Below are 24622 nucleotides of genomic sequence, written 5' to 3' on the forward strand. Positions count from 1 at the left end.
GTGTCACATGGTTGGGCCAGGCCTTGGAGTGTCCTGGTGCTAACAATATGTACGTGTGTGCTAGCCCACTTATGTGTCCTTGTGTAGCCTCTGGAATCTTTAGCACTGCCAGTATCCTGTCATAATAAGGCCTGAGGTGTCTTGGCCACAGGTGGAGAGCTTGGCATCAAGACACAGAGCAGGAGTGTCCTGAGCATCTTGCTTGCTTATTCTGCCTGCAGGTCCTTTTCTGTGAGGCCAGAGTCAAGATCTAACAATGGATCAGCAGATACCTACCTTAGTCTCTCTGTCCATGACACACACACACCTCCAGCTCCAGCAGGTCTTGACTACCTCACCACCTCATATTCCCTCTCTGGTCCCCTAGGTTTCTCCTGGCCACCTGTTTGGTGGCTGCACTGCTGTGGGAGGCAGGCGCAGCTCCAGCACACCAGGTATGCAAGGGGCTCCTCTGTCTGGCTTCATTCCTGGCTGCCGGCCTCTGCCCCAGTTAGCAGGGAATACCAGAAAGGACCTCTTTCTCTCCACCCCCTAAGCTGGCAAGGAGAAGGGAGGCAAGGCAGGGATGTGTGGGGAATGTGGTAGCGGCACCGGTGAGCACAGACGAGGGGCCTCAGGAAGAGAAGGGCCTGAGCCCTTCTGGGGTCTCCTGGGCGAATCTCCAAGGCACTGAGTTTATCCGGTGAGGACATGGGTCTCCACAACAGCCAGGCAACCGGAAGGACGTGGGTCTCCATTGCACCCATGTAACCACATAGGTATGTGAGCCTCTGTGACACCCTGGTGACCCCAGGATGGGAAAACAGGGTCCTGCCTGGTGTTCAGGCAGCCCCAGGATGAGAGGATATTGGTCATGACACAGGTGATTATGGGTAGGGACATGGCAGTCCAAATGCCTCAGAAGACCCTGTGTGAAAGGGTCCTCTCCATACTAGCCTGGACACACTCACTTAGGGGATGATTTACAGACTGGGAACAGTTGCCCTGGCTGAAAATTCACTGAGCTTGCCCTGGGCCAAGTCCACTCACTCTGCACACATGGCAGAAAAAGAGGATAAGAGAGGCCCACCCTCCACAGCCATCCACAGCTTCTTGGAGCTGGGCACTTTCCCAGGGTCACCCTGTGCCTCACGTCCTTCTTGGTACTTTGTCTTCATTAAGGAATTGCGTTCAGAGGAGCTGACTACCTTCTGGGCCACTAGCCAGGATGGGGGAGGGGCAAGCATGACCTTAATTAGTGCAAAACACTGGGGTGGAGTGAGGGTGCAGAGTCCAAAGTGAGCCCTGGGTACCAGCAGAAGAGCTCTATTTTCTCCTAAGCTGACTGGGTTTTGGGAAGGCTGGCAATTTGGGAACAGGCTGGTGTCCTAAATCCTCTACCTGCAGTTCTGCTACCCATGATAATCCTTATCCCCTAGAGTTAAACACAGTTGAACTGAAGCCCAGCCTGTAGGTGGGTCTTAGAAGGGCCTCTCCCTCGTGTCCTCCAACCTCGGGTCACTAACTAGCAGAATCCCCACCTGTGACTCCCTCTCCTAGGTCCCTGTCATCAAGACCAAAGGCAAACAGGTGTTCCCTGAACAGGAAACAGAGAAGTAAGTGTCCCAGGGGGCAAGTGTGGGCTGATGCACTGGGGGGATTGGAGAACATGGCTGTTCAGAAGCTTCCAGGAGGAAGTGATACTCAAACCCCTCAGGCATCCCTCCTTGGGCGTTCCCTCCCAGGAGCAGGGACCACAGGTCATTTCCAGACAGTTCTCCCTGCAGCCTCCAATGGGCTATGCTCTAGAACAGCATATTACCTACTCTCTTGCCCTTGAGGACCCTGCTTAGGGAAGACTCTGACCTTCTTGGGCCCCATCCCTGCTCTTAGTGCATTAGAGATGCTAATGGCCCAGAGCCATGAACGTGTCCCAGGCCTTACAGGGAGGTTGATAACGTAAGTGGGTGTGGAGCAGCTTCCCAGGGCCAGCAGCTGTCTAGGGGCAGAGAACGTCTTTGAAAATGGGCCTAGCCATGTCTAACTCTCCCCATCTGTGTGTAAACCTTATCCTGCTTGTGCTGGCAGGGCTTGGGGTATCAGAGCCATAGAGCCTCTTGAAAAGGACAACCAGCTGGGGCCACTGCTTCCTGAACCCAAGCAGAAGCTTGCAGCTGCCGAGGAAAAGCGTCCAGGTCAGAGCGGGATCAAGGCTACATCATTGGACAGGAGGCTAATGGGAAGGATCTTGTGAGGGAGGCTTTATCTCCTTCTTCTCCACAGATGCCATGACCTGGGTGGAGACTGAGGACATCCTGAGCCGTCTTCGCAATCCTCTTCAGGGTCCAGAACCGGATCTTGACAGCATAGACCATCCAACATCTGACGATGTCCAGGATGAAGAAGTGTCCCAGTCACGGCCCATCCTGTATCGTCAGGTGCTGCAGGGACCAGAGGAGGACCTTGACCACATCGCCCACTCTTTGGAGGATTCTTAAGAGCCCTAACCACTCTTCCACTCCTGTCCCAAGGTCTAGGCTGCTGTGACCACTGACTATCCCCAACTAGTAAAAAAAAATAAATACCTGAAAATTGGTGGAAGGAATGTGTGTCTTTTAAGACCAACAATTCTGGGACATAGAAGCTGCATCTTGGAGGAAGAACTATGCTGTCCTACCTATGGCTGGCTCATCGGAAGCTTCTGATGGATGGGGCACAAGATTTAGTTGACCCTCAGCTCATGAACAATTTTCCTTAGGTCCAATTCTCTGTACACAGGGATGAAGCGATAGGTGTACCAAGCAGTCAGTGTGGGGACTTGTTAGCAGCCTCAGCCTCAGAAGGGAAGCCCATCCCAGACTTCCCACAAAAGAGTCTGAGGATGTGCTTGAAGAGGTGGAAGGTTGTGTGTGACACAGGTTGATGAGTGTGTGGGTGACTACCAATCCCACCTGTGCAGTGAAACGCACTAAAGGGTCCCAGAGGCACACATTTTCCAACCCCAGTAGCTCAGGAGGGACAGACAGCTTAACAGAGGCCACCAGCTCTCCATCCCAACACACCCCAACCCCATGCAGCTACATAAGTTATCTACCAGTCTCACACCCTGTATGTCTCTTGTCCCCACTCCTCCAAGGACATGAGTGGGGGACTGAAGGCTCATGTGCACCTTGGCCTCTAAGCCCCACAAGCAGGAACCCAGGTTCTATCTCATAGATGAATCTGGGTTCTTCATACTACTTGATCCCATTGCTCTCACACTGCAGATGAGTCCACATTATAGAAAAATCTAGTAGCCCAACATTACAGCCCAACATTCCATCTTACAGACAAGTCCAGGGTCCTGAAGATGAACTCCCAGGCTCTGACAGTGACCTCAATGTCTAGCCTTCATCTCAGAGTAGCCCCACCTGTCACCCTGCTAAGAATCCAAATGAATCTGTCCATGGCCCACACACTCAGTAGAGCAGCCTCTGCAGAGGCGCCAAAATCCTGCTCAGGGCTCGGGTAGCACCAGACCCCACAGAGGGCACCACAGCTGCTCTCCTTTCCCATGCTAGCACTCGTGACCCCTAGCCTAGTCCTGGAAACACTCGGGGCAGGTCTTCCCTTGCATAGGTAACCCTCTGAGTACCCCCAGATTGACTCAGAGATGCTTTACTAGCATTCCCAGGCAATTCTCAATCGAACAGAGTTGACAATGCAGATTATTATAGAACCTCCTCTTGTCAGTCTTCCGTCAAGTTAGAGATGGCCAGAGACCATTAAAATAATCCAGGCCCAGGTGGTCTGGAAGGAGTGCCTTGTGAAGCACTGTCTAGTGCCCATGAGGTTGGATCCATGATCAAAATTTGAGCTGTCTCACCTCCCCCATTCCCTGAATCTAAGTAGAGGACCTGCAGATGCTGGTATGCCAAATGCCTGGTGTTTTATTGGGACCAAAAGCATCTGGCCCAGGATGGTGACTGTGGCCAGGTTTCATTCTAGCTTTGCCTGAGCCAGGAACCTCTGTGGCCGTTTCCTCCTAAAGGATGTAACTGGGGCTGGAAAGATAAGAACACTTGCCCTATCAAAGGGACTGTCTACTCACCCGCTGAACTCAGTTGGTTTGCCACTTTTGGCAAGTACAGAAAAAGCTGTTATGAACATTCACCAATAGTCTGTAGACGAGTGCTGGAGATCCAGTCCAAGCACTCAGTAGGGAAATTGTTTCTTGTCTGCCTAGGTGCTTCCTCTCTGATCTTCCTATTTCTGTCTATACTGAGCCTCAGAGGATCCTTTACCTCCTGGGACAACTGAGGAGTCAAAGCTGGGAGCAGCCACGTTGCATCTGAGTTCCTGGGCCTAACATAGCTGCTCATGCATAGGTAGTGGGTGCTCAACCTACCAAACATCTGCATGGGATCTAGCCCACACCCAGACCTCTCTGACCTTGAACCAGAGAGGACAGTATACCATCCCTTGCAGCCGAGCAGTCATCTCTGAGTGTCAGAGCTCCTATCTAAGATGTTCAGCCCAGCTCTGTCACTTGCCCTCTGGCTCGGAGCTCAGAGATTGGGCCTAGTCAAGAATCACTGTATTTTGCAATCCAAGTGGGTAATGCAGAAGCTCCCACTCCATACAAGTACCCAGTGCAACCAGCTGCAGCCCCCTGATGTGCATCTTACCCAACATTAACCACTAGACCTAGGCCCATGCTACAGCCACAGACCCAATCCAGCTCCCAGGTTCCTACCCAGGCCTAGCTCCTGTCCAACTCCCGGCCCTCAAATCAGCCCCATGCTTCTTTCCATGTGGATTTTCTAACTGAGGATTCATCACGGATGCATAGGAGATGCTTACTTGGGAGCTGATGGCATCCATAGAACTCACAAGACAAGTTTACAAGTACAAAACCTTTAGATTAAAGCTTGACAGTGGCTACTCTCCCTCCATCAATCTCACAAGTCATGGAAGGGGGAACTTGTCAGGGTACCAGAGTCTCTCCAGAGCTGCCATCTTCTTGAACCCGAGACCGATGCCCAGGTCTGGTTTCTGCCAAGGGAAGGTGTGCTGATTGGGTTCAGGCACAGCCCATGGTCAGCCTGGAGTGGTCTCTATGAGGGTCCAAGGTCAAGAGTTCCCTTCTTGAGGATGATGTTCCCATAGAGTGCCATCTCCCCGGTTGCAACCACAGCAAATGCCTTTTTTGCACGTTCGTAAAATTCAAATCTCTCTATCTTCATTGGGGCTTTCTGGAAGACAAAAAGGCGTGGTGGGAGGGACTTTGTCTGAAAGTCCTCTAGGTGGGCTCCTGATTTGAGTTCCCCATCAGGAGACAGCCAGGTGGCAGCAGCAATGGAACCCTGGTCTTCTAGGCCCCAATCTTCTGGTTCTCCTGATGCTGGAGTTTCAAGGAACCAGAGACAACAGGCATCTTTTATATCCCTGTCTGAGCCTGTGATGGACAAGGTGCCTGCTGGGTATGAACCCAGCTCAGCAAGCCTTTAGATCAGTGATTCTCAACCTCCCTATCATGGTTTGAATATGCTTGGCCCTGGGAGTGGCACTATTTGGAGACGTGGCCTTGTTGGAGTAGGTGTGTCACTGTGGGCATGGGCTTTAAGTCCTCATCCTAGCTTCCTGGAAGCCAGTCTTCTACTCTCAGCCTTCAGATGAAGATGTAGAACTCTCAGCTCTGCCTGCACCATGCCTGCCTGGATGCTGCCATCCTCCCACCCTGATGACAATGGACTGAACCTCTGAACTTGTAAGCCAGCCCCAATTAAATGTTGTCCTTATAAGTGTTGCCTTGGTCACAGTGTCTGTTCACAGTAGTGAAACCCTAAGACACTTCCTAATGTTGTGACTACTCTTTAATACCTTGTGCTGAAGTGACCCCAACCATATTATTTTCATTACTATTTTATAACTGTAATTTTGTACTGTTACAAATTGTTATATATAAATATCTATGTTTTTTTTTTTTCATCTGCCTTCGAAGTCCCCTGCTTAGGACAAGAGTATGTAAGGGGTCCTGCTCAGACCTAATGGTTCCTTTAGAAGGCTAGGTATGTCCCCTGCCAGGCAGGGATGTGGGCTGTGTGACAGACAGACCTTAGCAAGAATGAGGTGGCAAAGAGCAAGACCTAGGGTGAAGGTGTACATCCATAGGTTAGTGGGGACCCCATCCTGGAGCCCACAATCCTCTGGCTCAAATGGAACCAAATCCCAGGGCCGATAGGTCAGGATTCTGGGAGCAAGAGGCTTGAGAAGAGAGGGATGGCTCAGGCACACCCCTTCCCTGTCCACTCCCATGATTCACTCTTCCAGAGCCCAGCTGCCAGGAGACAGAGGGTCCCATGGTTGGGGCTGCACTCACCTTACAGTCAGCTTCGAGAAGAAGAGATTCATAATGCTTCCATATCGGGGTCTGCAGGCCCTTGTCCTTGTCACTGGGCACCAGGTCCATGACAGCAGCCTGGGGAGACAGGGGTCAGCTCTGCAGCCTCAGGCACCTTCTTGAGGGAGGGGTCCCTTTTGGGATATATAGTCATATGAAGTCTAGCAAAGGGGAAACAAGCCCGAATCAATCAAAGTCCTCACCGGGCTTTCCACATAGGTGTCCAGGGGCAGGAGCTTCAGCACAGCCTCCAGGAGCTGTGGGATGTCCAGGCCTAGGAGGGCAGAGCTGGGTTCAGGCTTCTGCTCTCACCATCACCTGGAACCCCACCTGTCTAAAACTTTCATTTTTGGATCACAAAATTTAAGTAACCAGCCAACAGGAATGAGGGGCCAGGACAGAGAGGCCACCGAACAAGGACTGTTTCCATCCCAGCCCTGTGGTGCTCACCATCTGCTCGGATCTCCACAGGCCCACACTGGCAGATGGAGGAGGTAGGGAAGTTTGCATCAGCAAGGACTGGAAAGACAGAAAGGCGAAAGATGGGCTGGAATCAGTGCAGTTCTCCCTCCCAGATGGTCACCATACATAGTCACACATATCTCGAAGCCACACATCCCCGTACATCAGCACAGTCCACCCACCATCTGGGATGTCCTCAAGCCAGACCAGTATATCTCTCTCTCACTCCAGTTAGTGGGTCAGATCGTGAGCCACCCCGTAATCCCTTTCAGAAGGTTAAGAAAAAAAAGAAACTGTGAATGAGACCAGTGTCTGGGAGGAGTAACCAATCAACAGTTACATTCCAGCCTATGTGTTTTCCTGACTTGCCCTAGGGCACCCGGCCACAGATCAAGAAACCGGCAGATCTCCAGGTAGCCTGGGACGTCACGTGGGAGGTCTGGGAATTACCCGGCCGCTCAACTTGGAACCAGGTTTGCCCTTCTTGTAGTTCTATGGCTTGGTCCAATCGCAGGCCTCAGCTCAGCTCTTTCCTCAAGCAGCTGAATAGCTTCCTGCTCCGAAGGGCAAGGTGATTGCGGCAGTGTCCACAGCCTTTCCTGTACCCTGCGGGTTAAGGGCTCCTGCGTGGATCGCACCCCTCCCCCTCCCCCGTCAGAGGGCCGCGCTGCCAGCTTTTTGTGCTCACCAATTTCGTCTCCATGCCCCATCCGCGCAAGCGCGAACAACAGCTCAGGGGACAGCACCTTCGGGATGCCCTTGAGCGCAACCATGGCCGCAGGATTGGTTGAGGGCGGGAGTTGTTAGCCGGGCGGTGCCACATGGATTGGGGCGGGACCAGAGGAGAGGCGGGCCCAACAGCTGGGTATCTAACTGTGTTAGACCCTTGGCTCTGGGGTGACATGCAAAACTCTGAGGCCAGCTTGGTGGCAGTGATAGGTAAAGTGTGAGAGGTAAGGGGAGGGCTTTCTGCTTCAGTTGTGAGTGGCTTCAAGGGATTAGGACCAGTCCAGGAGGCAAGCCAGTAGAGGCAAAACCAAATCAAACCCCGAGATTGTATTGGGGCCAGAGACCAAATAGTTTTAAGTAGCTGAGAGCTTCACCAGGGGAGCGCCTTCTTAGGGCAGTCTGCACACTTGAACTCTAAAGCCAGGAGTCAGCTAGACGCTGATGGCTCTGGGTGGGTTCCTATCCTGCTAGGGCAGACCTAACACACACAGGTCTGGGTGTGCTATGCTAGACCCAGGGTTGAGTCGAATCTCCCACGAGACATCTTAAACACTGTTCCACTTTTCAGAATCAAATGACTGAGGTATGTGCTCAGTGAACACACAAAAATTAAGCCAATGAGGGGCTGGAAAGATGGTTCAGTGGCTAAGAGCCCTGGCTGCTCTTCCACAGGTTGAAGACTTGGGGTTGGTGGCTCACAGCCATCTGTAACTCCAGTTTCCAAGGGATCCATAGCTCTTTTCTGGTCTCCGAGGCACAAGGCACACATGTGGTACACAGGGATGAATGCGGGAACAGCACTTTTAAAAAAGCATATTTTAAAAGAACAAAATAAAACAACTAATGACTCCAATGTGTCAGTTTCAAGGCTTCCCCTATTGGGTGGTTGCCATCTTTGCTTGTTTATTCTACGCTGTGTGTCAATCAATGGCTAACACATACTTTCTTGTGTGCCCGGCTTTAATAAGTGAACACTGGGGCTGGAGAGATGGCTCAATGGCTAAAAGCACTAGCTGCTCTTCCAGCGGACCCAGGTTTGATCCCTATCACCCTCGTGGTGGCTCGAAACTGTCTATAACAACAGTCTGAGGGAGTCCAATGCCCTCTTCTAGGGAAAAGTGGGCTTTTCCAGGAGAAAGGCCCTGAGGCCTGGCCCCCAGACCAGGCTTTGGTTGGGTGATATAGTGGACCAGGCCAGTTACCACGGCCTGGGCTGCGTATTAACTTCATCACAAACTTTGAATACTTGGTTATGATGTATGTCTTAATCTGGAGTTTAGGCAGGTCTCAACCCTCCAACTCTCCAAACCCCGTTCATGTCTCACCATGTAGCCCCAGCTGGCCTTTCCCCACCCGGTGAATTTTGTGCAAACATCAGAGGTTCAGATGGAAACTGCTTCTGTATGAGTCTCCACTCTCACACTGATGGGTATTGAAGGTGCTGCAGAAAGGCCCCGATGCCCTTCTGCCACAGCAGATAGGTAGTCGTTTCCCCACAAGGACGCTCTGGGCATAGCAGATCGTGGGATACTATCCACATTCCACCGAAATGCTAGGACCAGGGTAGAAGTTCACTGTGTGCCGGCTGGTTGTGTGTCTGTGCCGGCTGGTTGTGTGTCTGTACTGGCTGGTTGTGTGTCTGTACCGGCTGGTTGTGTGTCTGTACCGGCTGGTTGTGTCTGTACCGGCTGGTTGTGTCTGTACCGGCTGGTTGTGTGTCTGTACTGGCTGGTTGTGTGTCTGTACTGGCTGGTTGTGTGTCTGTACTGGCTGGTTGTGTGTCTGTGCTGGCTGGTTGTGTGTCAACTTGACCCAAGCTGGAGTTATCACAGAGAAAGGAGCCTCCCTTGAGGAAATGCCTCCATGAGATCCAGCTGTAAGGCATTTTCCCAATTAATGATCAAGGGGAGGAGAGAGCCCAGCCCATTATGGGTGGTGCCATCCTTGGGCTGATTGTCCTGGGTTCTATAAGAAAGCAAGCTGAGCAAGACAGGGGACACAATCCAGTAAACAACACTCCTCCATGGCCTCTACATCATATCCTGCCTTCAAGTTCCTGACCTGCTTGAGTTCCTGTCCTGACTTCCTTTGGTGATGAACAGCAATGTGGAAGTTAAGCTGAATAAACCCTTTCCTCCCCAACTTGCTTCTTGGTCATGATGTTTGTGCAGGAATAGAAACCCTAAGGCACTGTCCTACTACGCACTGTAGCCCAGCTGGTGAGAAGCCAGGCACTGTCTGTATGTATTACCTGGCTCAGGATGGGGGGATGCAAGTGTAGTCACAGTTATCTGAAAGGTGGAATCAGGACTGTTTACATTCAGGAGTTCAAGACAAGTACATATTGAGCAATATATTGAGATGGCTTCAAAAATAAGTATCACATTACTGTGAGAATAAATGACAAGTCTTCATCTCAGCATATCAGGCTTTAAACACATCTACTACAACATGAATGAACTCGGAGGATATTTGTCTTAGGCTTTTGACATGCTACCACTCATGGCTTAACTTCTCACAGTTGTAGGGACAAGAGGTCGAAGCAAGGTAGATTTGCTGTCTGATGGGAGACAGATTTCCTGGTCCTTCCTCATGCCTTCTCATTCCAACTTCATAGGAAAAGAGCTACAAGAGATCCTTCGGGGCCTTACAAATCCACTCATGAGTCCTATCCAACTTTTAGCATTTTAAGAACATCACCTTGGAGGTGGGGGAGGGGAAATACTGTGCATTGCATTGTACAAGGGTCATAACAAACACAACATAACAATTACTCTAATTCCACTCTTTTTGAGACAGGGTTTCTCTGTGTAGCCCTGGCTGTCCTGGAACTCTCTGTAAACCAGGCTGGCCTCGAACTCAGAAATCTACAATCCACCTGCATCTGCCTCCCAAGTGGTGGGATTAAAGGCGTGCGCCACCATTGCCCAGCTTCTAATTCCACTCTTGAGGCACCTGGAGACATCCCATTCTCGAACAAAATAAAAGGGTTGGTGCCAGAGGCTGTGAAGTGGGGTTGGGAGTCAGTGTCTAATGGAGACAGTTCGAGCTTGGGAAGATGAAGGTCTAGCGACCAGAGCCCCGGAGCCTGTTGGTGGGGCCGAAAATTGATGCAAAAGTTCTTGATGCTGTACGTGGTTCAGATGGTGAAGTTAAAAACACACAAATAGTCATAGCGTGGTTAACATACACCTTTAATCCCAACACTTGGGAAACAGGCTGGGTGATATCTGTGAGTTCAAGGTCAACCTGGTCTATATAGTAACTTCCAGGCAGCCAGGGATACACAGTGAAACCCTATCCATAAGAAAATAACAGCAATAATAATTTTAATTAACCACATTGACTCTCTAGAGACAACTACAGGTGAGTCAAAACTAAACTGTGAAGTAGTTACTTTCATTGAATTCTCATGTTGGGAATCAGCAGAGGGCCACTTCCCTTTTGAAGCTCAGATCCTGAGCTATGAGCTGTGGAGAGTGCACAGGGGAGTGGCCGGCCCAAGCGTGCACCTGCCCTTACAGTGAAGTATAAAAAAAAAAAAAAAAATCAAGACACCTTGAAAGCTTCCCAGGTTTCTGATTCAGAAGATGGTGTGAGACTGACTTCCAACAACTGGTGAAGTTCGAGGGCCACACCACGAGTACCCAAGTTGTGGCCACAGCCCCGAAGCCTTCGGTAGGAACTGTGGCTGACACTACTACCCTTTTGGATCATTTATTTGCCTCTCAATTGACAGGTTGAGCTTTCCTTTCTAGGGTGGCAAACGGTATAGCTGCCAGATGTCAGTGGTCTTTGAAGTTGGCCTTCCTTTTCTCTACAAATGCAGTCATCCCTTCTCTCCGGTCATCCTGGCAGGAAAGGAAGAAAGAGGTGAAGTTTGAATCTTCCCATGGAGGCCCTCAGCTGACTGCCCGAATCTCCAAAGTGCTCTTATGTCTCCCTCCTTGCCTGCTCTCTGAGCTCATCAACAAGACGGTGATTCTGCAGTAGGCCCACCTGTGGCCCATGAAATATGGGATTCCCCAGAAACTGTGCTAAGTTTGGGACAGGGGACTGTAAACCATGCAGGACACAGTCAATCAGGAGTGATAACACGAGTACCAGAAACTCATGCTTACAGCATCTATGGATCTGGCAAGGTCTGAGTTGGGAATCTCTCACAGAGCTGTGGGGTAGCAACAGAACCCTGCTTTTCACCTGCCCCTTCCTTAGCCAGTGGACACACTGTGTGCAAATATCTTCACTTCTTCCTTAGAGGACCAAGCCAGTTAATTTTTTTTTTTAATTTTATTTTTAAGTGTGTGTGTGTGCAGCACAGAGACCAGACGTGAGGTATCAGAGGAGCTGGAGTTGCTGGTGTGGCCATCTGGTAAGCCATCTGGTGTGGGTGCTGGGAAGTGAATTCAAGTCCTCTGGAATAGTGGTACATGCTAAGTCATTTCTCCAGCTCCTTAAATATTTCTTTTATAAAACACTGAGCACTAGGTCAGTGGTGCGATAGGTAATGCATCTGGTGATCAGAAGATTCTTTAAAACACCTAGACATGAGCTTCTGATAAGAGGTGAACTGCAGTCAAACATGGTGGCACACTCCTTTAATCTCAGACAGATCTCTGTGAATTCGAGGCCAGCCTAGTCTACATAGTGAGTTCCAGACCAGCCAGGGCTACATCATGAGACTCTCTGTCTTAAACCAATACACAAAATAAAATTTAAGAATGAGGTGGTGGTGGTTAGAGATGGCTCAGCAAGAGGCTGGAGAGATGGTTCAGCAGTTAAGAGCACTGACTGCTCTTCCAAAAGGTCCTGAGTTCAAATCCCAGCAACCACATGGTGGCTCACAACCATCTGTAATGGAATCTGATGCCCACTTCTGGTGTGTCTGAAGAAAGCTACAGTGTACTCACATACATAAAATAAATAAAATCTTAAAAGAAAAAAAAAAAAAAAGAGAGAGAGAGAGATGGCTCAGCAGCTCAAAGCACTTGCTGCTCTTGAATGGGATCTGGGTTTGGCTTCCAACACTTAAATGGTGGCTAGAACAGTCTGTAACTTCAGTTCCAAGGTATCCAGTGCCTTTTTCTGGACTCTGCAGGCACCAGACATGCATATAGTGTATTTACACACACAGAGGCAAAACACTTATGCATATGAGATAAAATACTATTTAGAAATGGTTTCTCTGTGCTGTACAGGCTGGCTTCAAACTCTTGGGCTCAAGCAATTATCCTTGACCCCAAGCTCCCAAGTTCTGGGACTTCTGTGGCCAGCTACAAATCCACTTAGAACGCAGGAGCTGATGCTTAGGGGTGTAACTCACGGGGCCTTTTTGCAGTAAGAAATCCCCAGCAGCGTCTGCAATGGAATCAGACTTGAATCCTGAGCAGAACATGTTTTACTCACAGTGGCAAAGGTGGAATAGAAGAGCTTCTTCTCCAGCTTATTTCCTTCTGTTAACGTCATCTCAAAGGCTGAAAAGGAAACCCTGGGGTCACCGACTGAAGTGCCAAACGTGTAGGTACATGTCAAACTGACTGTGACCGACAGAAAGGGCTACAGGCTTGGCATGGGCTCTACACTGATCCAGCTCTCCCAGTTTCTCAAGTGAACGGCCTATGTTGATGTAGCCATATGAATACCCTGCTCTCCTAGGCTGCCCAAACACCTTAGTAGTGGCCCAGGGATCTCAGAAAAACACCAGAACTGAACAAAGGACGAATAGCAGACCCTGTACAGCTATGAGGACCTGAGGTGGCTGGTAAAACTGAACATAGAAACACAGTAAAGGATTAGAAGCAGAAGAGGATGGCTATGCAGCAGGGATAGCCCCCGCTGGGATCTTCTTCCAGTGGAGAACACTCCTGTAGAGCAATGCTCTGGAGGATCTGAGCTATGACGATGCCTGCCACTGTGACCTTGGCAGAAGCCTTAGTTGTGCCCCGTGTGCTCCACAAGCAGCTGGCTCTTTAAACATCAACACACCTGATTGTGGCCAACAGCAACTCTGAAAGACTGGTGTACTCCCTGGAGGTAGCAACAACTTTTCTGAGTCACATTTTTTTTTTTTTCCCCCACAATGACTCTACATGTGAATGATATTAAGCAGAAACACAGTGCCATTCCAAATGCTGAGATAAATTGCTACATTAAGACTCCATTCCTGGGACTGGAGAGATGATTCGGTGGCCAAGAACACTAGTGCTCTTGCAGAGAACCTGGGGTTCTCTCCACAGAGAGGCTCACGACTGTTCAACATCCTTCACTGCACCATGTACACATGTGATGTGCATACACATAGGCAACCAAACACACACATAAAAATAAAAAAGTTAGAACGACCCCCAAAACTCCACTCAGGTGGTATTCCACAAATCCTTCTACCTTCAGCCCTGAGAGATCTGCTGGCCTCTGCTGCCCTACACACATGAAAAGGCACACAGACCCACATATACACACACGTGCATATAAATTCACATACATGTTAATAAATAGCAGAACTATATTATGAAGAGACTCCAAGCTGGATGTGGTACATGTGATCCATGCCTACAATCCTGGCAACTGAGGCAGGGGAATGCAGAGTTTGAGGGCCGCTTCTGTTATAGAGAGAGACCTTGTCTCAAAATCTAAACAACAGGATCAGCCAGATGGCTCTGTGGATAGCAGCCCGTGTTGCCTGGCCTAACGACAACTGGAATTCAATCTCTGGAGCCCTTATGGTGAAGGAGGTAACTGACTCCTCAGATCATTCTCTGACCTCCACACATGCATCACAGGATGCCCCCTCGGTAAGTTAAAATGTGAAATAAGTAACGAAACAGGTATATTTAAAGAGAAAAAGAAGAAAAGGGCTGAGGCAGCTCTGAGGAAAGTAAGCCAGACCAGCACCATGAGGTGAGAAAACTGATGGAATGCTTCATTCGAGCTATGCTACTGCAGGCCCCAGGCTACAGCTCACTTGCATAGCCAGAACATGGGTGCCAGAGGAAACCATTCAATTCAGATCCCCAGAGACAGCTGTCCCAGGAACCATAGACCACTGACTTCAAGGCTGTGGCTACACTCTTAGTCTTCCCTCTGTGCCTGATACTGCATTGCCATTATGTTCCGGGCCTGGCCCAGCCTTGGGTCCTGGTATAAAGAGATACTAAGAATAGCTTATCAGACCTTTGAGTGACCAAAACCTGGAACACTATGGCAAACCGCAATTCTGAGAACTTTCCCATTGCTGCCTGGGACAAGGTGGGGTAGTTCGGAATCTCACCACTTCACCTATGCAGTCCTGTGGCCTCTTCCCGCAGACTCCTACCTGCATTCACGGATTCTTTTGCCATGGCCACTATGATTTTAGAATTGCTGGCAATTTTTTCGGCACATTGGATGGCTTCTTCAACCAGTTTTTCAACAGGAAAAATCTTGCTTACAAGACCTAAAACATGAAAAGTCTGAATATCATGCAGAAATATCCTTGTCCCCTTCCTCTAGAACCCAGTGACACCGAGAGGCCAGTTCTCTGGGTCCTAAACAAGGGATGGCTGTCCCCAGCAGTGGGTGACTCTGTGCTCTCCGCTGCCGGGCTCCAGTCACATGCTGTCTACAGGATCAAATGGAACAAAGGACTTGAGGACTGTGGTCACTGGCAAGGGCAGGAAAAGGGCTGGCCTTTAATCGCCTTTAAAGGATAGTGGGAAGAGACGCTGTTATCATTTATAACCTGAACGTATGTTGCCACTCTCTGGTACTTAACATATTTCATCACATAAAAGCTAAGGACAGAACCTTAGGCTCCAATGCCAGCTACCCACAGGGACACCTGAAGCAGCCTATGCCTTCCCCAGCTCCTCACATCAGATACCTCACCTGCTTGCTTCGCATCCTGGGCGGAGATTCGGTCACCAGTGAGGACCATCTCCATCGCTAGCGATTTGCCGACTGCTCGGGTGAGTCTTTGAGTGCCCCCAGCACCTACGGAGAAAGATTTGAGGTCTCAGCTGGCCCTTTGTCAGGTGACACCGAGAAGAAACCCAGGGCTGGGATGTAGGTCAGTGACAGAAGAGGCTTTAGCAGGCACGAGGTCAAGGGTTCCTGTTCTCAGCATTAAAAAGGGAGAAAGAAAAATTAAATCGGCTCCTTTCTCACCATTCTGGAAGGTTCCAGGTCTGCCTGAAAGCCCACGCTGGATTGAATCCTAGCCTGGTCTGCCTTCTCCAGGCCAGCCTGCACCAATATACTGATCTCACTGCTCAGAATCTCAGAACAAGTCTGATCGATCCTGGAGAGTAGCAGAGGCCTCATCTGAGTGTGGTCTCTTCTCTGAGGGTTCACGTCCCTCCTCCTGACAGGTCTAAGTGGCTCCTGGAGGGCAATGCTATTGCTTCCTCCATATCTTAGGGCTTTCCCAGGCAGCAGTGGGGAGTGAATTCCCCAGTCTGCTGCGCTGAACTCAGAGAGGCTTCCTGACCCACTACGCCACTGGCATAGGAGTAGACAGGGCCAGACTCACATGGGACGGAGTTTTCGGTGTAAACCCAAGTCTATTCATCTTTCTCCCAAGGTTCTGGCATACAAAGCTCTTAAAGGTGTATGGATCATAGGCAGCAAAGAATCATTGTGGCTCAAGCCAGTAAGCTGTGTGTATATGATATTGTTGGATTTAGGATCTGTATATTCATAAGAGAAGGACATGTCCTGAGGCTCCCAGACTGCGCTGAGCTTCATATGCTGTCTTTCAGGTACTAGTTGGCAGAGAGAAAACAGAACAGAGAGGTCACCATCTGTGGTTGGATGCAAGCTGTAGGCTGAGACTCAGGCTTATCCTGTTACAGATTACCTATTCTTTTGTTTTTGTTTTTGTTTTTTTTTTTAATTTATTTATTTATTATATGTAAGTACACTGTAGCTGTCTTCAGACATATCAGAAGAGGGCATCAGATCTCATTACAAATGGTTGTGAGCCACCAAGTGGTTGCTGGGATTTGAATTCAGGGCCTTTGGAAGAGCAGTCAGTGCTCTTAACTGCTGAGCCATCTCTCTGGCCCCAGCTCACGTATTCTTACCTGGGATGGTCCCCAGGAGGATTTCTGGCTGTCCGAACTGGGCTTTCTCACCAGCATAGATGATATCACACATCATGGCAAGTTCACATCCCCCGCCAAGCTGAAAAATAAAAATGTTCAGAAGCAGGTGGATTTGACCAAAGAAGCCCAGGTAGAAAACCACTCTATTTGCTTACAGAACTTTTCTGGAACCACGAAACAGTCAGATAGAGCAAATGTTAACTTAGCTGAACAAAACTAGATTTAAGTGGTAGGATAAATATAAGGGTAATGTTGCTACCATTAGCAAGGGCTTGTAGACTTTAATGCAAAGGGCCAGGCAGTAAATATTTTTGGCTTTGAGGTGAATAACTCAGCCTGGCATAGTGGCTTCAAATCAGCCACAGAGGGTAAGGGCATGGATTTGAGTGGCTGACCACCCCCACCAGGATGGGTTTCATTCAATAATCAGCATGTATAATAATTGCATGGTTTTCCATGGGCTAAGCTAGTGCTGTATTTCTTAATAGCCTAGTGAAGCAGGAACCCTAGTGGGCGTCCAGGCAGAGTACTCACAGCCTTCACACAAGTAGCTTAGCCACCGCAGCAGTTAAAAAGAAACAGAAAAGCTCATTAAGGCATCTGGGAACTAGCCAATGGACCTCCATCAAACAAAAGAGATAGCAAAAGACACTATTGGCTTTTAAAGGCACAGGTCCTTCCACCTTGCACAGGAGGCCCCTGGGGGGCTGACACTTACAGCATAACCATTGACAGCTGCGATGACTGGTTTCTTGACCCGGGTGATGTGGTCCCAGTGGCTCAGGAACTTACTGGAGTAACAGTCCTGAAATGTCCTGTTCTGCATTTCTTTGATGTCAGCTCCAGCTACAAGTAGAGGTGAGGTTTCAATTACCAGACATCAAAGAATGTCTCAATCCTGTATCTGATGCTCAAGGCTTGGGGGCACTTCCCTCCACATTGGGAACAGCTGATACATGGACCAACAACTCACCAAACCATCTGTTTTAAGAAGGTAACGTTGAGGGCTGTGGTAGGCAATGGATGACAGGTACACTCAGAGGAGGCCTGGCTTAGGCCAGTGTTTACCTGACTAGTAAGGAACTGAGCATACCTGAATGTTCAACACATGCCCTGCTCTTCCCCACAGCCTACTTTACAGGTTAGTATATCCTAAGGCACCCCTCCCATCACAGAGAAACTGGTCCATTTTGCTGCTTCCCACAGGCCCTAGCATCCCCCCTCCCATCCATAGCCATGGCTGTGCAGCACACCTGCAAAGGCCTTATCTCCACCAGTGAGCACAATGGCGCCCACAGAGGGATCTTGTTCAAAGGTCTCCAGTGCTTGGTTGAGCTCCTCAATCAGGCCATTGCAAAGTGCATTGAGTGCTTTGGGGCGGTTCAACTGGATCAGCCCCACGCTGCTATTCTTTCCTTTCTTTTCTGTGATGATGTACTGAAAGTTAGCACCTAGGTCAAGAGGACAAAGGGAAGTGTTGTCATAAAGATATTAAAGTCACCGTGGTTGGTTAATCTTGGTCCTCAACCTGACAACATCGGCAATCAACTAACACCCAAGCCTTACCTGTGGAAGATTTTCTTAAATGGCTCTTTTGAGGTGAAATGACATAACCCTAAGTCTGGGTCATGCCTATTGGCAGCCCACATAAAAGAACATGGAAGAGGGCTGGACAGATGGCTCAGTGGTTTAGAGCACTGACTGCTCTTCAAAAGGTCCTGAGTTCAAATCCCAGCAACCACATGGTGACTTATAACCATCTACAATGAGATCTGATGCCCTCTTCTGGTGTGTCAGAAGACAGCTACAGTGTACTTACATATAATAAATAAATAAATCTAAAAAAAAAAAAAAAAAGAAGAAGAAGAAGATGGAAGAAAGAAGCTTTTGATTTTTGCCTGCTTGCCCTCACTCTCGATGGCAAGTTCACTTAATTTTTTGTTTGTTTTGGTTTTTTTTGAGATAGGGTTTCTCTGGCTGTCTTGGATTTCACTATGTAGACCAGTCTGGCCTGGACTCAAGAGATCTGCCTGCCTCTGTCTCCCAAGTGCTGAGATTAAAAGTGTGTGCCACCACCACCACCTCCACCAGGTAACTAATCTACTCTTAAGGCACCCCTTCTCTGGTGTTTGAACCTAGTTCTTCAAGATTCCAATATACACTTAAGACCCTCAGCTCTCTAGCAGTTTTCTGGACTCCAAATTCAGATTGGGCCTGCTGAGATATTTAGTCTCTTGGACTGAATAACTACTGAATCCTTGGCCTTTCTTTCAGAAAACAACCATTGTCGGACTACTCAGACCACAGCCTGTAAGCCACCCTAATACCCCCCTTCCCAACAAGTAGATAATATATTCATTTTATCAGTTCTGTAATGAAATAGGTATAGACAGGGAATTCTGTACTATGCTTACCGCTCCAGCCTGTAACTCTGGCTATGATCTATCCAGACTTGGTGGTGGTGTCACATACCTGTAATCCTAACACTCAGGAAAAAGATGCGGGTGTATCTTCATAAGTTCCAGGTTAACCTGGTCTAGTTCCAGGCCAGCCAGAGCTACATAGTAAGATACTGTCTCAACAAAGTAACAAAAAGGAAAATTCTAGCACAGAACATTCACCCTCCTCCCATATGCCAGCACTTTGCAGACCATGATAGCAGTTGAGAGCCAGAGAGAGCCAAGGCCTGCTGGAGCAGTATGCCTGGTGGGACAGAGGCTGATACAATGCACCATTTTGTTCTAGGAGCTCTGGAGGGCCAACCAACTCAGACTTGGGGAGTGCAGCCCACAGACTTAGGGTGAGGGAGATAAACCCGAGAGTGAAGGTCTGTGTTCTGGGTGATTTGTTCTATTGTAACTTAAGTGTGAGGTACATTACTGAACAGTAGGATGTCACCATTCAGGGGAGCAGGACATGACAGCCAATCCAGGTTGGGATTCAGGAGGAACCCTTGCCCCAGAACGTGGTTAAGAATTCAAGGTAGCAGTGGAGTACTAGAAGGCTGTAGAGGAGTCCAGCCAAGGAGGGAAGGGAGGGACTATTCAGCTGGCTAGGGAGGAAAGTGGGTGTGTCAGTGTGGGCTACGCTGATTGGATGGTTTGAAGGACATGATCACAAGAGACTGTGGAAACAGCAGAGACTAGACAGGAGGCACTATGGACAAACCTTTCCCAATACCCAGGCTGTCTTACTTAACCTACTTTCACATTCTCTTAAAGCTACCCAAACACACGGGATTTCACAACCAACGTGCATGCTCCCAGCTGACACTCATAAAAGTTCGAGCGTTGAGAAGCTGCCATTATACCCAGAGCCCTCCCACTAGGTGCTGGCTGGGTTTGTAAGGTTAGACTAAGGTCAGAGCCGGGAGCGGGGTAAGGAATTGGGAAGGGGTCAGTCGAGCGGTGGAGTTGGAGGCTCCGAAGGAGGATCAGGGTGTGAGGAACTCCAAACTCAGTCGTCACTTGCAGGAAATCTGGGTTTAGTGTGGGGATGCGTACCCGAATGCAGGGTCCAGGTACTTCAGAGTCAAGTGTTGGGAGTGCATGTTTGTGGAAGGGGGGGGGGGGTCAGACAAAAGATCTAGTCAGGAAAGAAGGTCCAGGATCAAGTGGGGATGCGTGCAGGCCGGGGTTTAGAGACCACCCAGAGGTTATGGGTGCAGAATCCACCCAACGTGGGTGGTGTGACGCACCCCGCCGGTGTCCGCACTCACCCGAAGCGAAGCGCCGTAGTTCTGGGCAGCGGACTGAGGACAACAGTGAGCTACAGGCTCTGGGTAGCAGAGCACGCAGGGCCGCCATGGCGGAGAGACGATTTGTTCCGCCCACAGAATCGCCCCGCCTGCAGAATCGCTCCGCCCCAGATCCCAGACGGGAGGAAGACGGAAGCTTAAGGGGTGGACCCGTGACCTGGGCGGGGTGGTACAGAGGGCGGGGTGGGGCAGCGTTGGGTGCTGGGCTGCGGTTCTTGGAGTAGTCTGTTAATTGCATCACTTTGGTGGTGTGCCCTTGGCGGGTGCCCAGTTTACGAAGCCAGTCTGGGAGACGTGGCTGTGCCCTTTCTCCTGTGATGGCCGTATGCTTTCGGTCTTGACCACTGGAAGACGCGACTGCAGATATAGCAATAGAGCATAAAGTGTTAAAGTGCGAGACGGTTTTGTTTAGCTTTGTGGCAGGATGTTAATTCATAGCCCTGGTTGGCTTGGAACCCTCCTTATAGACCAGACTGTTTTTCAGTCTCACAGAGATCCGTTTGCCTCTGCCTTCTAAATACTTGGATTAAAGGCGTGAGCTATTATACCCTGCTCCAGAGATATTCTTTACATGACAACTGACTAACTTCATAACACCAGGTTAAGAATAGCTGTGATTTTACAAGATGAGAAGATTTCACATAAATTTAAAAGAAAGCCAATGTTTTGTTCACGTAAATTATCTTGAATTATAACTTTAAAATATTTAGCAAGTATTATCAGGCCTTCCTTTGTATTCTTGCCCTGGTCCTGCAAACACCAGGATAGAGATAAAGGACAGAACCTCTAGACAAAAGCAAGCTTGATACTGTTATGCTGGGAAGTTTGTGAACCCCAAAAGTTCACCAAGGAGACGTTTCAATGTAATAGTTTAGGGTCTCTATTACAAGCTCAGGCTTGGGCCTTGTCCTCCAACCCAACCCTGACATAGCAGGACAGGACGGGAAGGTGGAGCAGCCTTGAACTCTCATCTGGACAGGGTTTTACAAGAAATGGAAGTAAGAGAGGGGGGTGTCCATCCTGGAAAGTATCTAACTGAAGGTCTATTGTAAGAGGACTGTATTCAGTCACAAAGGGTCTGAAAGTGCATCTGAAACAATCAGGCTAGTCTTTGTTTTACTGTTGCTAGGAAGTAGCTACAGAGTAACTCTGGCCAAGGACAAGCCATGGGGTCTTTCCTGGTACTTGGGTGCAACCTGGGTTCTTCTGTAGGTCAAGTTCTCAGGCTTTTTTTTTTTTTCTTTTTCTTTAAGATAGGGGCTGGTTCCAAGATGGAGTAGGTTTGGCCTCTCAATACTTTAAGGAAAACAATCCAAACCAGAATAGAACAGTCAGCAAACACCAAACCTTTGCTCCAGGTCTCTGTATTAGCATAGGCTAAGCAACCATGGCAGTAGTTCCAAAATGAAATGTCTCAAACACAGTTTATTTAACAACCCAGGGCTGGTGTTGAGGTTAGGTGCCTAATATTCTCTTGAGTTTAGGGACAAAGGAATAAACACCTAAAGAGTGAGAATATTGTATTTGTCAGGGTTCTCTAAAGGAATAGGACTGATAGAATTCACACACACACACACACACACACACACACACACATTTTCTAATTGTCTGGGATGCTTTAAAAACTGCAAATTCTGGGCTGGAAAGATGGCTCAGAGATTTGGAGCACTGGCTGCTGTTCCAGACATCCTGAGTTCAATCCCCAGCAAACCACATGGCTTGCAGCCATCTGTAATGAGATCTGGAACTCGTGTGTGTGTGTGTGTGTGTGTGTGTGTGTGTGTGTGTGTGTGTACATATGATTAGAATGGCTTACAGGCTTTGGCCCAGTTAATCCAATAGTGGCTGTCTCCTGATAGCAAGTTCAAGAATCCAGTAGTTCAGTCCACAAGGCTGGAGGGCTCAACTGGTCTTCAGTATAGTTGGAATCCAGAAGAAGTAAGCTCTAATATCAATGAGGAAATCCTCAGGATCAGGCTATACAAACTGACCAGTGAGGATGAGGGTGAGCAGGCAGAAAGCAAAGATGTAATTCTTCTGTGCTCTTTATATAAGGTGCATGAGAGAGTGTGATCCAGATATAGGCTGGCCTTCCTAGCTCAAATGATCCAATCAAGAAAAAAATCCCTCACAGATGTTCCCTGTGATGTAGTCACGTTGGCAGTTAAGAACAGCCATCACAACTATCAAGGACTTTAGCAAAATTAAAAACTTCTGTTTCAGAGGAGACCATCAAGGTCGAGACACAAGATACAAGCAGGATGAGAGAAACTTTTCTACAAGTCTTACATCTGGTAAAGGTCTTGTGTCAAGAACACATAACACAACACTCTTACAACGGAATATGAAAAGATATCAGAACTACAAAGAGGAATGAATGAGCATACATGTCTTCAATAACGATGTAATTGAGGGATATTAGAAGATGCTCAACATCATTAGCCTTTAGGGAAATACACATCGAATCCACTTCAAACCTATTAGGTTGACTATAATAAAAAAAATTTTTTAAGTCAACAGTGAGTGTGGGAAAGCATGTAGAGAAATTGGGGCTGAGCTGGCGAGATGGCTCAGCAGGTAAGAGCTGCTCTTCTGAAGAGCCTCAGTTCCGAAACCCCAGCAACCACATGATGGCTCACAAGCACCGGCAATGGGATCTGACGCTCTCTTCTGGTGGGTCTGAAGTCAACTACAGTGTACTTATGTATAATGATAAATAAATCCTTGGGCCAGAGCAAGCAGGAACTGAGCAAACAGTTGATAGGAGTGAGCAGCATTGACTGGAGCGAGCAGAGGTCCTAAAAATTCAATTCCCAACAATCACATGAAGGATCACAACCATCTGTACAGCTACAGTGTACATAAAATGAATAAATAAGTAAATTTTTATTTTATTTATTTATTTATTTATTTGAGACAGGGTTTCTTCTCTGTGTAGCCTTAGCTGTCCTGGAACTCACTCTGTAGACCAGGCTGGTCTCAAACTCAGAAATCTGCCTGCCTCTGCCTCCCAAGTGATATTTTTTTAAAAAAAGAAAAGTTGGAGCCTTTGACATTGATGGTGTTTAGGGAATATTTTTAGATGAGCACTTGGACATCAATGAGAGTAGAAGAGAGGGAATGTCACCTTAGTGAGCTGGAGCCAGGACAGCTCCTGAAAAGCTTTTATGCTGAGTCTTGTTTGCATTTTCATTATAAATTCCAAAGCCCCAAGGTGGGGTGGGCCAGCAAGATTTCACACAGAAGCCTGTGTGGCTGTCAGCAGGTTGTTAAGGGCAATGACTCATTGTTTCAGATAGCAATTGAAGTCATGCTTGCCAAATAGGCAGAACAAGCAGTGCTTTAAGTCACTAAATAAATCAATAAGTCCGTCCCTAACAATTGGTCTTTCCTGCCTTACTCAGTGATGGGAGTACAAATTGGTGTGGCCACTTGGCCTTTGTGAGGTGCGTGTACATGTTCCTGGAGATTGAACTCTGGCCTTACATTACCTTGTCATGGCCTGCCCTTGTCTCAAAAGTTAAAACAGCAAACCAACGCTAAGATCCATACTCAAGAGAAATGAAAACACGGCTCCACAGAAGCTCCTAGGTACACAGCAGCAATAATCACAAGGACTAAAAAAACAGAAATAGCCTAAATGTCCACCAAACATTTTATATCTGTATAACGGACACTGTCTTAGTGAGGGTTTTACTGCTGTGAACAGACACCATGACCAAGGCAACTCTTATAAGGACAACAATTGGACTGGCTTCAGTCCATCATCATCAAAGTGGGAGCATGGTAGTGTCAGGCAGGTTTGGTGCAGGAGGAGCTGAGAGTTCTACATCATCATCTGAAGGCTGCTAGCAAAATACTGACTTCCAGGCTGCTAGGGTGAGGGTTGCCCATGCCTATAGTGGCACACCTACTCCAACAAGGTCACACCTCCTAATAGTGCCACTTTTTGGGCCAAGCATATAAAAACCATTGCAGATGCCTTAGTTTTGTTTTTGTTTTTGTTTTTTAAAAGATTTATTTATTTCATGTATGTGAGCACACTGTTGCTCTCTTCAGACACACCAGAAGAGGGCATCAAATCCCATTACAGATGGTTGTGAGCCACCACGTGGTTGCTGGGAATTGAACTCAGGATCTCTGGAAGAGCAGTTAGTGATTTTAACTGCTGAGCCATCTCTCCAGGCCCCCACCTTAGTTTTTTTTTTTTTTTTTTTTTTTTTTTTTTTTTTT

At 48.4% G+C, this 24622-nt stretch overlaps 3 protein-coding genes across 4 annotated transcripts in view; 1 reads left to right on the plus strand and 2 right to left on the minus strand.

The window, feature by feature from the left end:
• Prap1 (proline rich acidic protein 1) overlaps positions 1 to 2561 on the plus strand; it is a 17797-nt gene extending 15236 nt beyond the window's left edge. The window contains exons 2-5 of the mRNA XM_029536037.1: positions 368 to 434; positions 1540 to 1595; positions 2068 to 2174; positions 2263 to 2561. Of these exons, the coding sequence (XP_029391897.1) occupies positions 368 to 434; positions 1540 to 1595; positions 2068 to 2174; positions 2263 to 2477 (445 nt within the window). The 3' untranslated portion in view covers positions 2478 to 2561. The remainder of the gene's footprint in view (positions 1 to 367; positions 435 to 1539; positions 1596 to 2067; positions 2175 to 2262) is intronic.
• Positions 2562 to 3747: 1186 nt separating this feature from the next.
• Positions 3748 to 7646, minus strand: Fuom (fucose mutarotase). Of its 2 annotated transcripts, XM_021217713.2 has the most exons (5): positions 7512 to 7610; positions 6812 to 6880; positions 6565 to 6635; positions 6341 to 6439; positions 3756 to 5213 (listed from the first exon to the last, which is right to left on the minus strand). In XM_021217713.2, exons 1-5 carry the CDS (start codon positions 7594 to 7596, stop codon positions 5076 to 5078), a joined length of 462 nt encoding a protein of 153 aa, XP_021073372.1. In that variant the 5' UTR covers positions 7597 to 7610; the 3' UTR covers positions 3756 to 5075. The 2 variants fall into 2 exon arrangements, with proteins under 2 accessions (XP_021073381.1, XP_021073372.1); XM_021217722.2 differs by lacking the exon at positions 6565 to 6635 and having other exon boundaries at positions 3748 to 5213; positions 7512 to 7646.
• Positions 7647 to 10727: 3081 nt separating this feature from the next.
• Echs1 (enoyl-CoA hydratase, short chain 1) lies at positions 10728 to 20494 on the minus strand. The gene is made up of 8 exons (XM_021202827.1): positions 20351 to 20494; positions 17886 to 18083; positions 17351 to 17478; positions 16612 to 16711; positions 15416 to 15520; positions 14865 to 14984; positions 12959 to 13026; positions 10728 to 11403 (listed from the first exon to the last, which is right to left on the minus strand). Exons 1-8 carry the CDS (start codon positions 20436 to 20438, stop codon positions 11338 to 11340), a joined length of 873 nt encoding a protein of 290 aa, XP_021058486.1. The 5' UTR covers positions 20439 to 20494; the 3' UTR covers positions 10728 to 11337.
• Positions 20495 to 24622: the final 4128 nt, after the last annotated feature.

The sequence above is a fragment of the Mus pahari genome, chromosome 1 (assembly GCF_900095145.1).
Source record: "Mus pahari chromosome 1, PAHARI_EIJ_v1.1, whole genome shotgun sequence".
Classification (NCBI taxonomy): domain Eukaryota; kingdom Metazoa; phylum Chordata; class Mammalia; order Rodentia; family Muridae; genus Mus; species Mus pahari.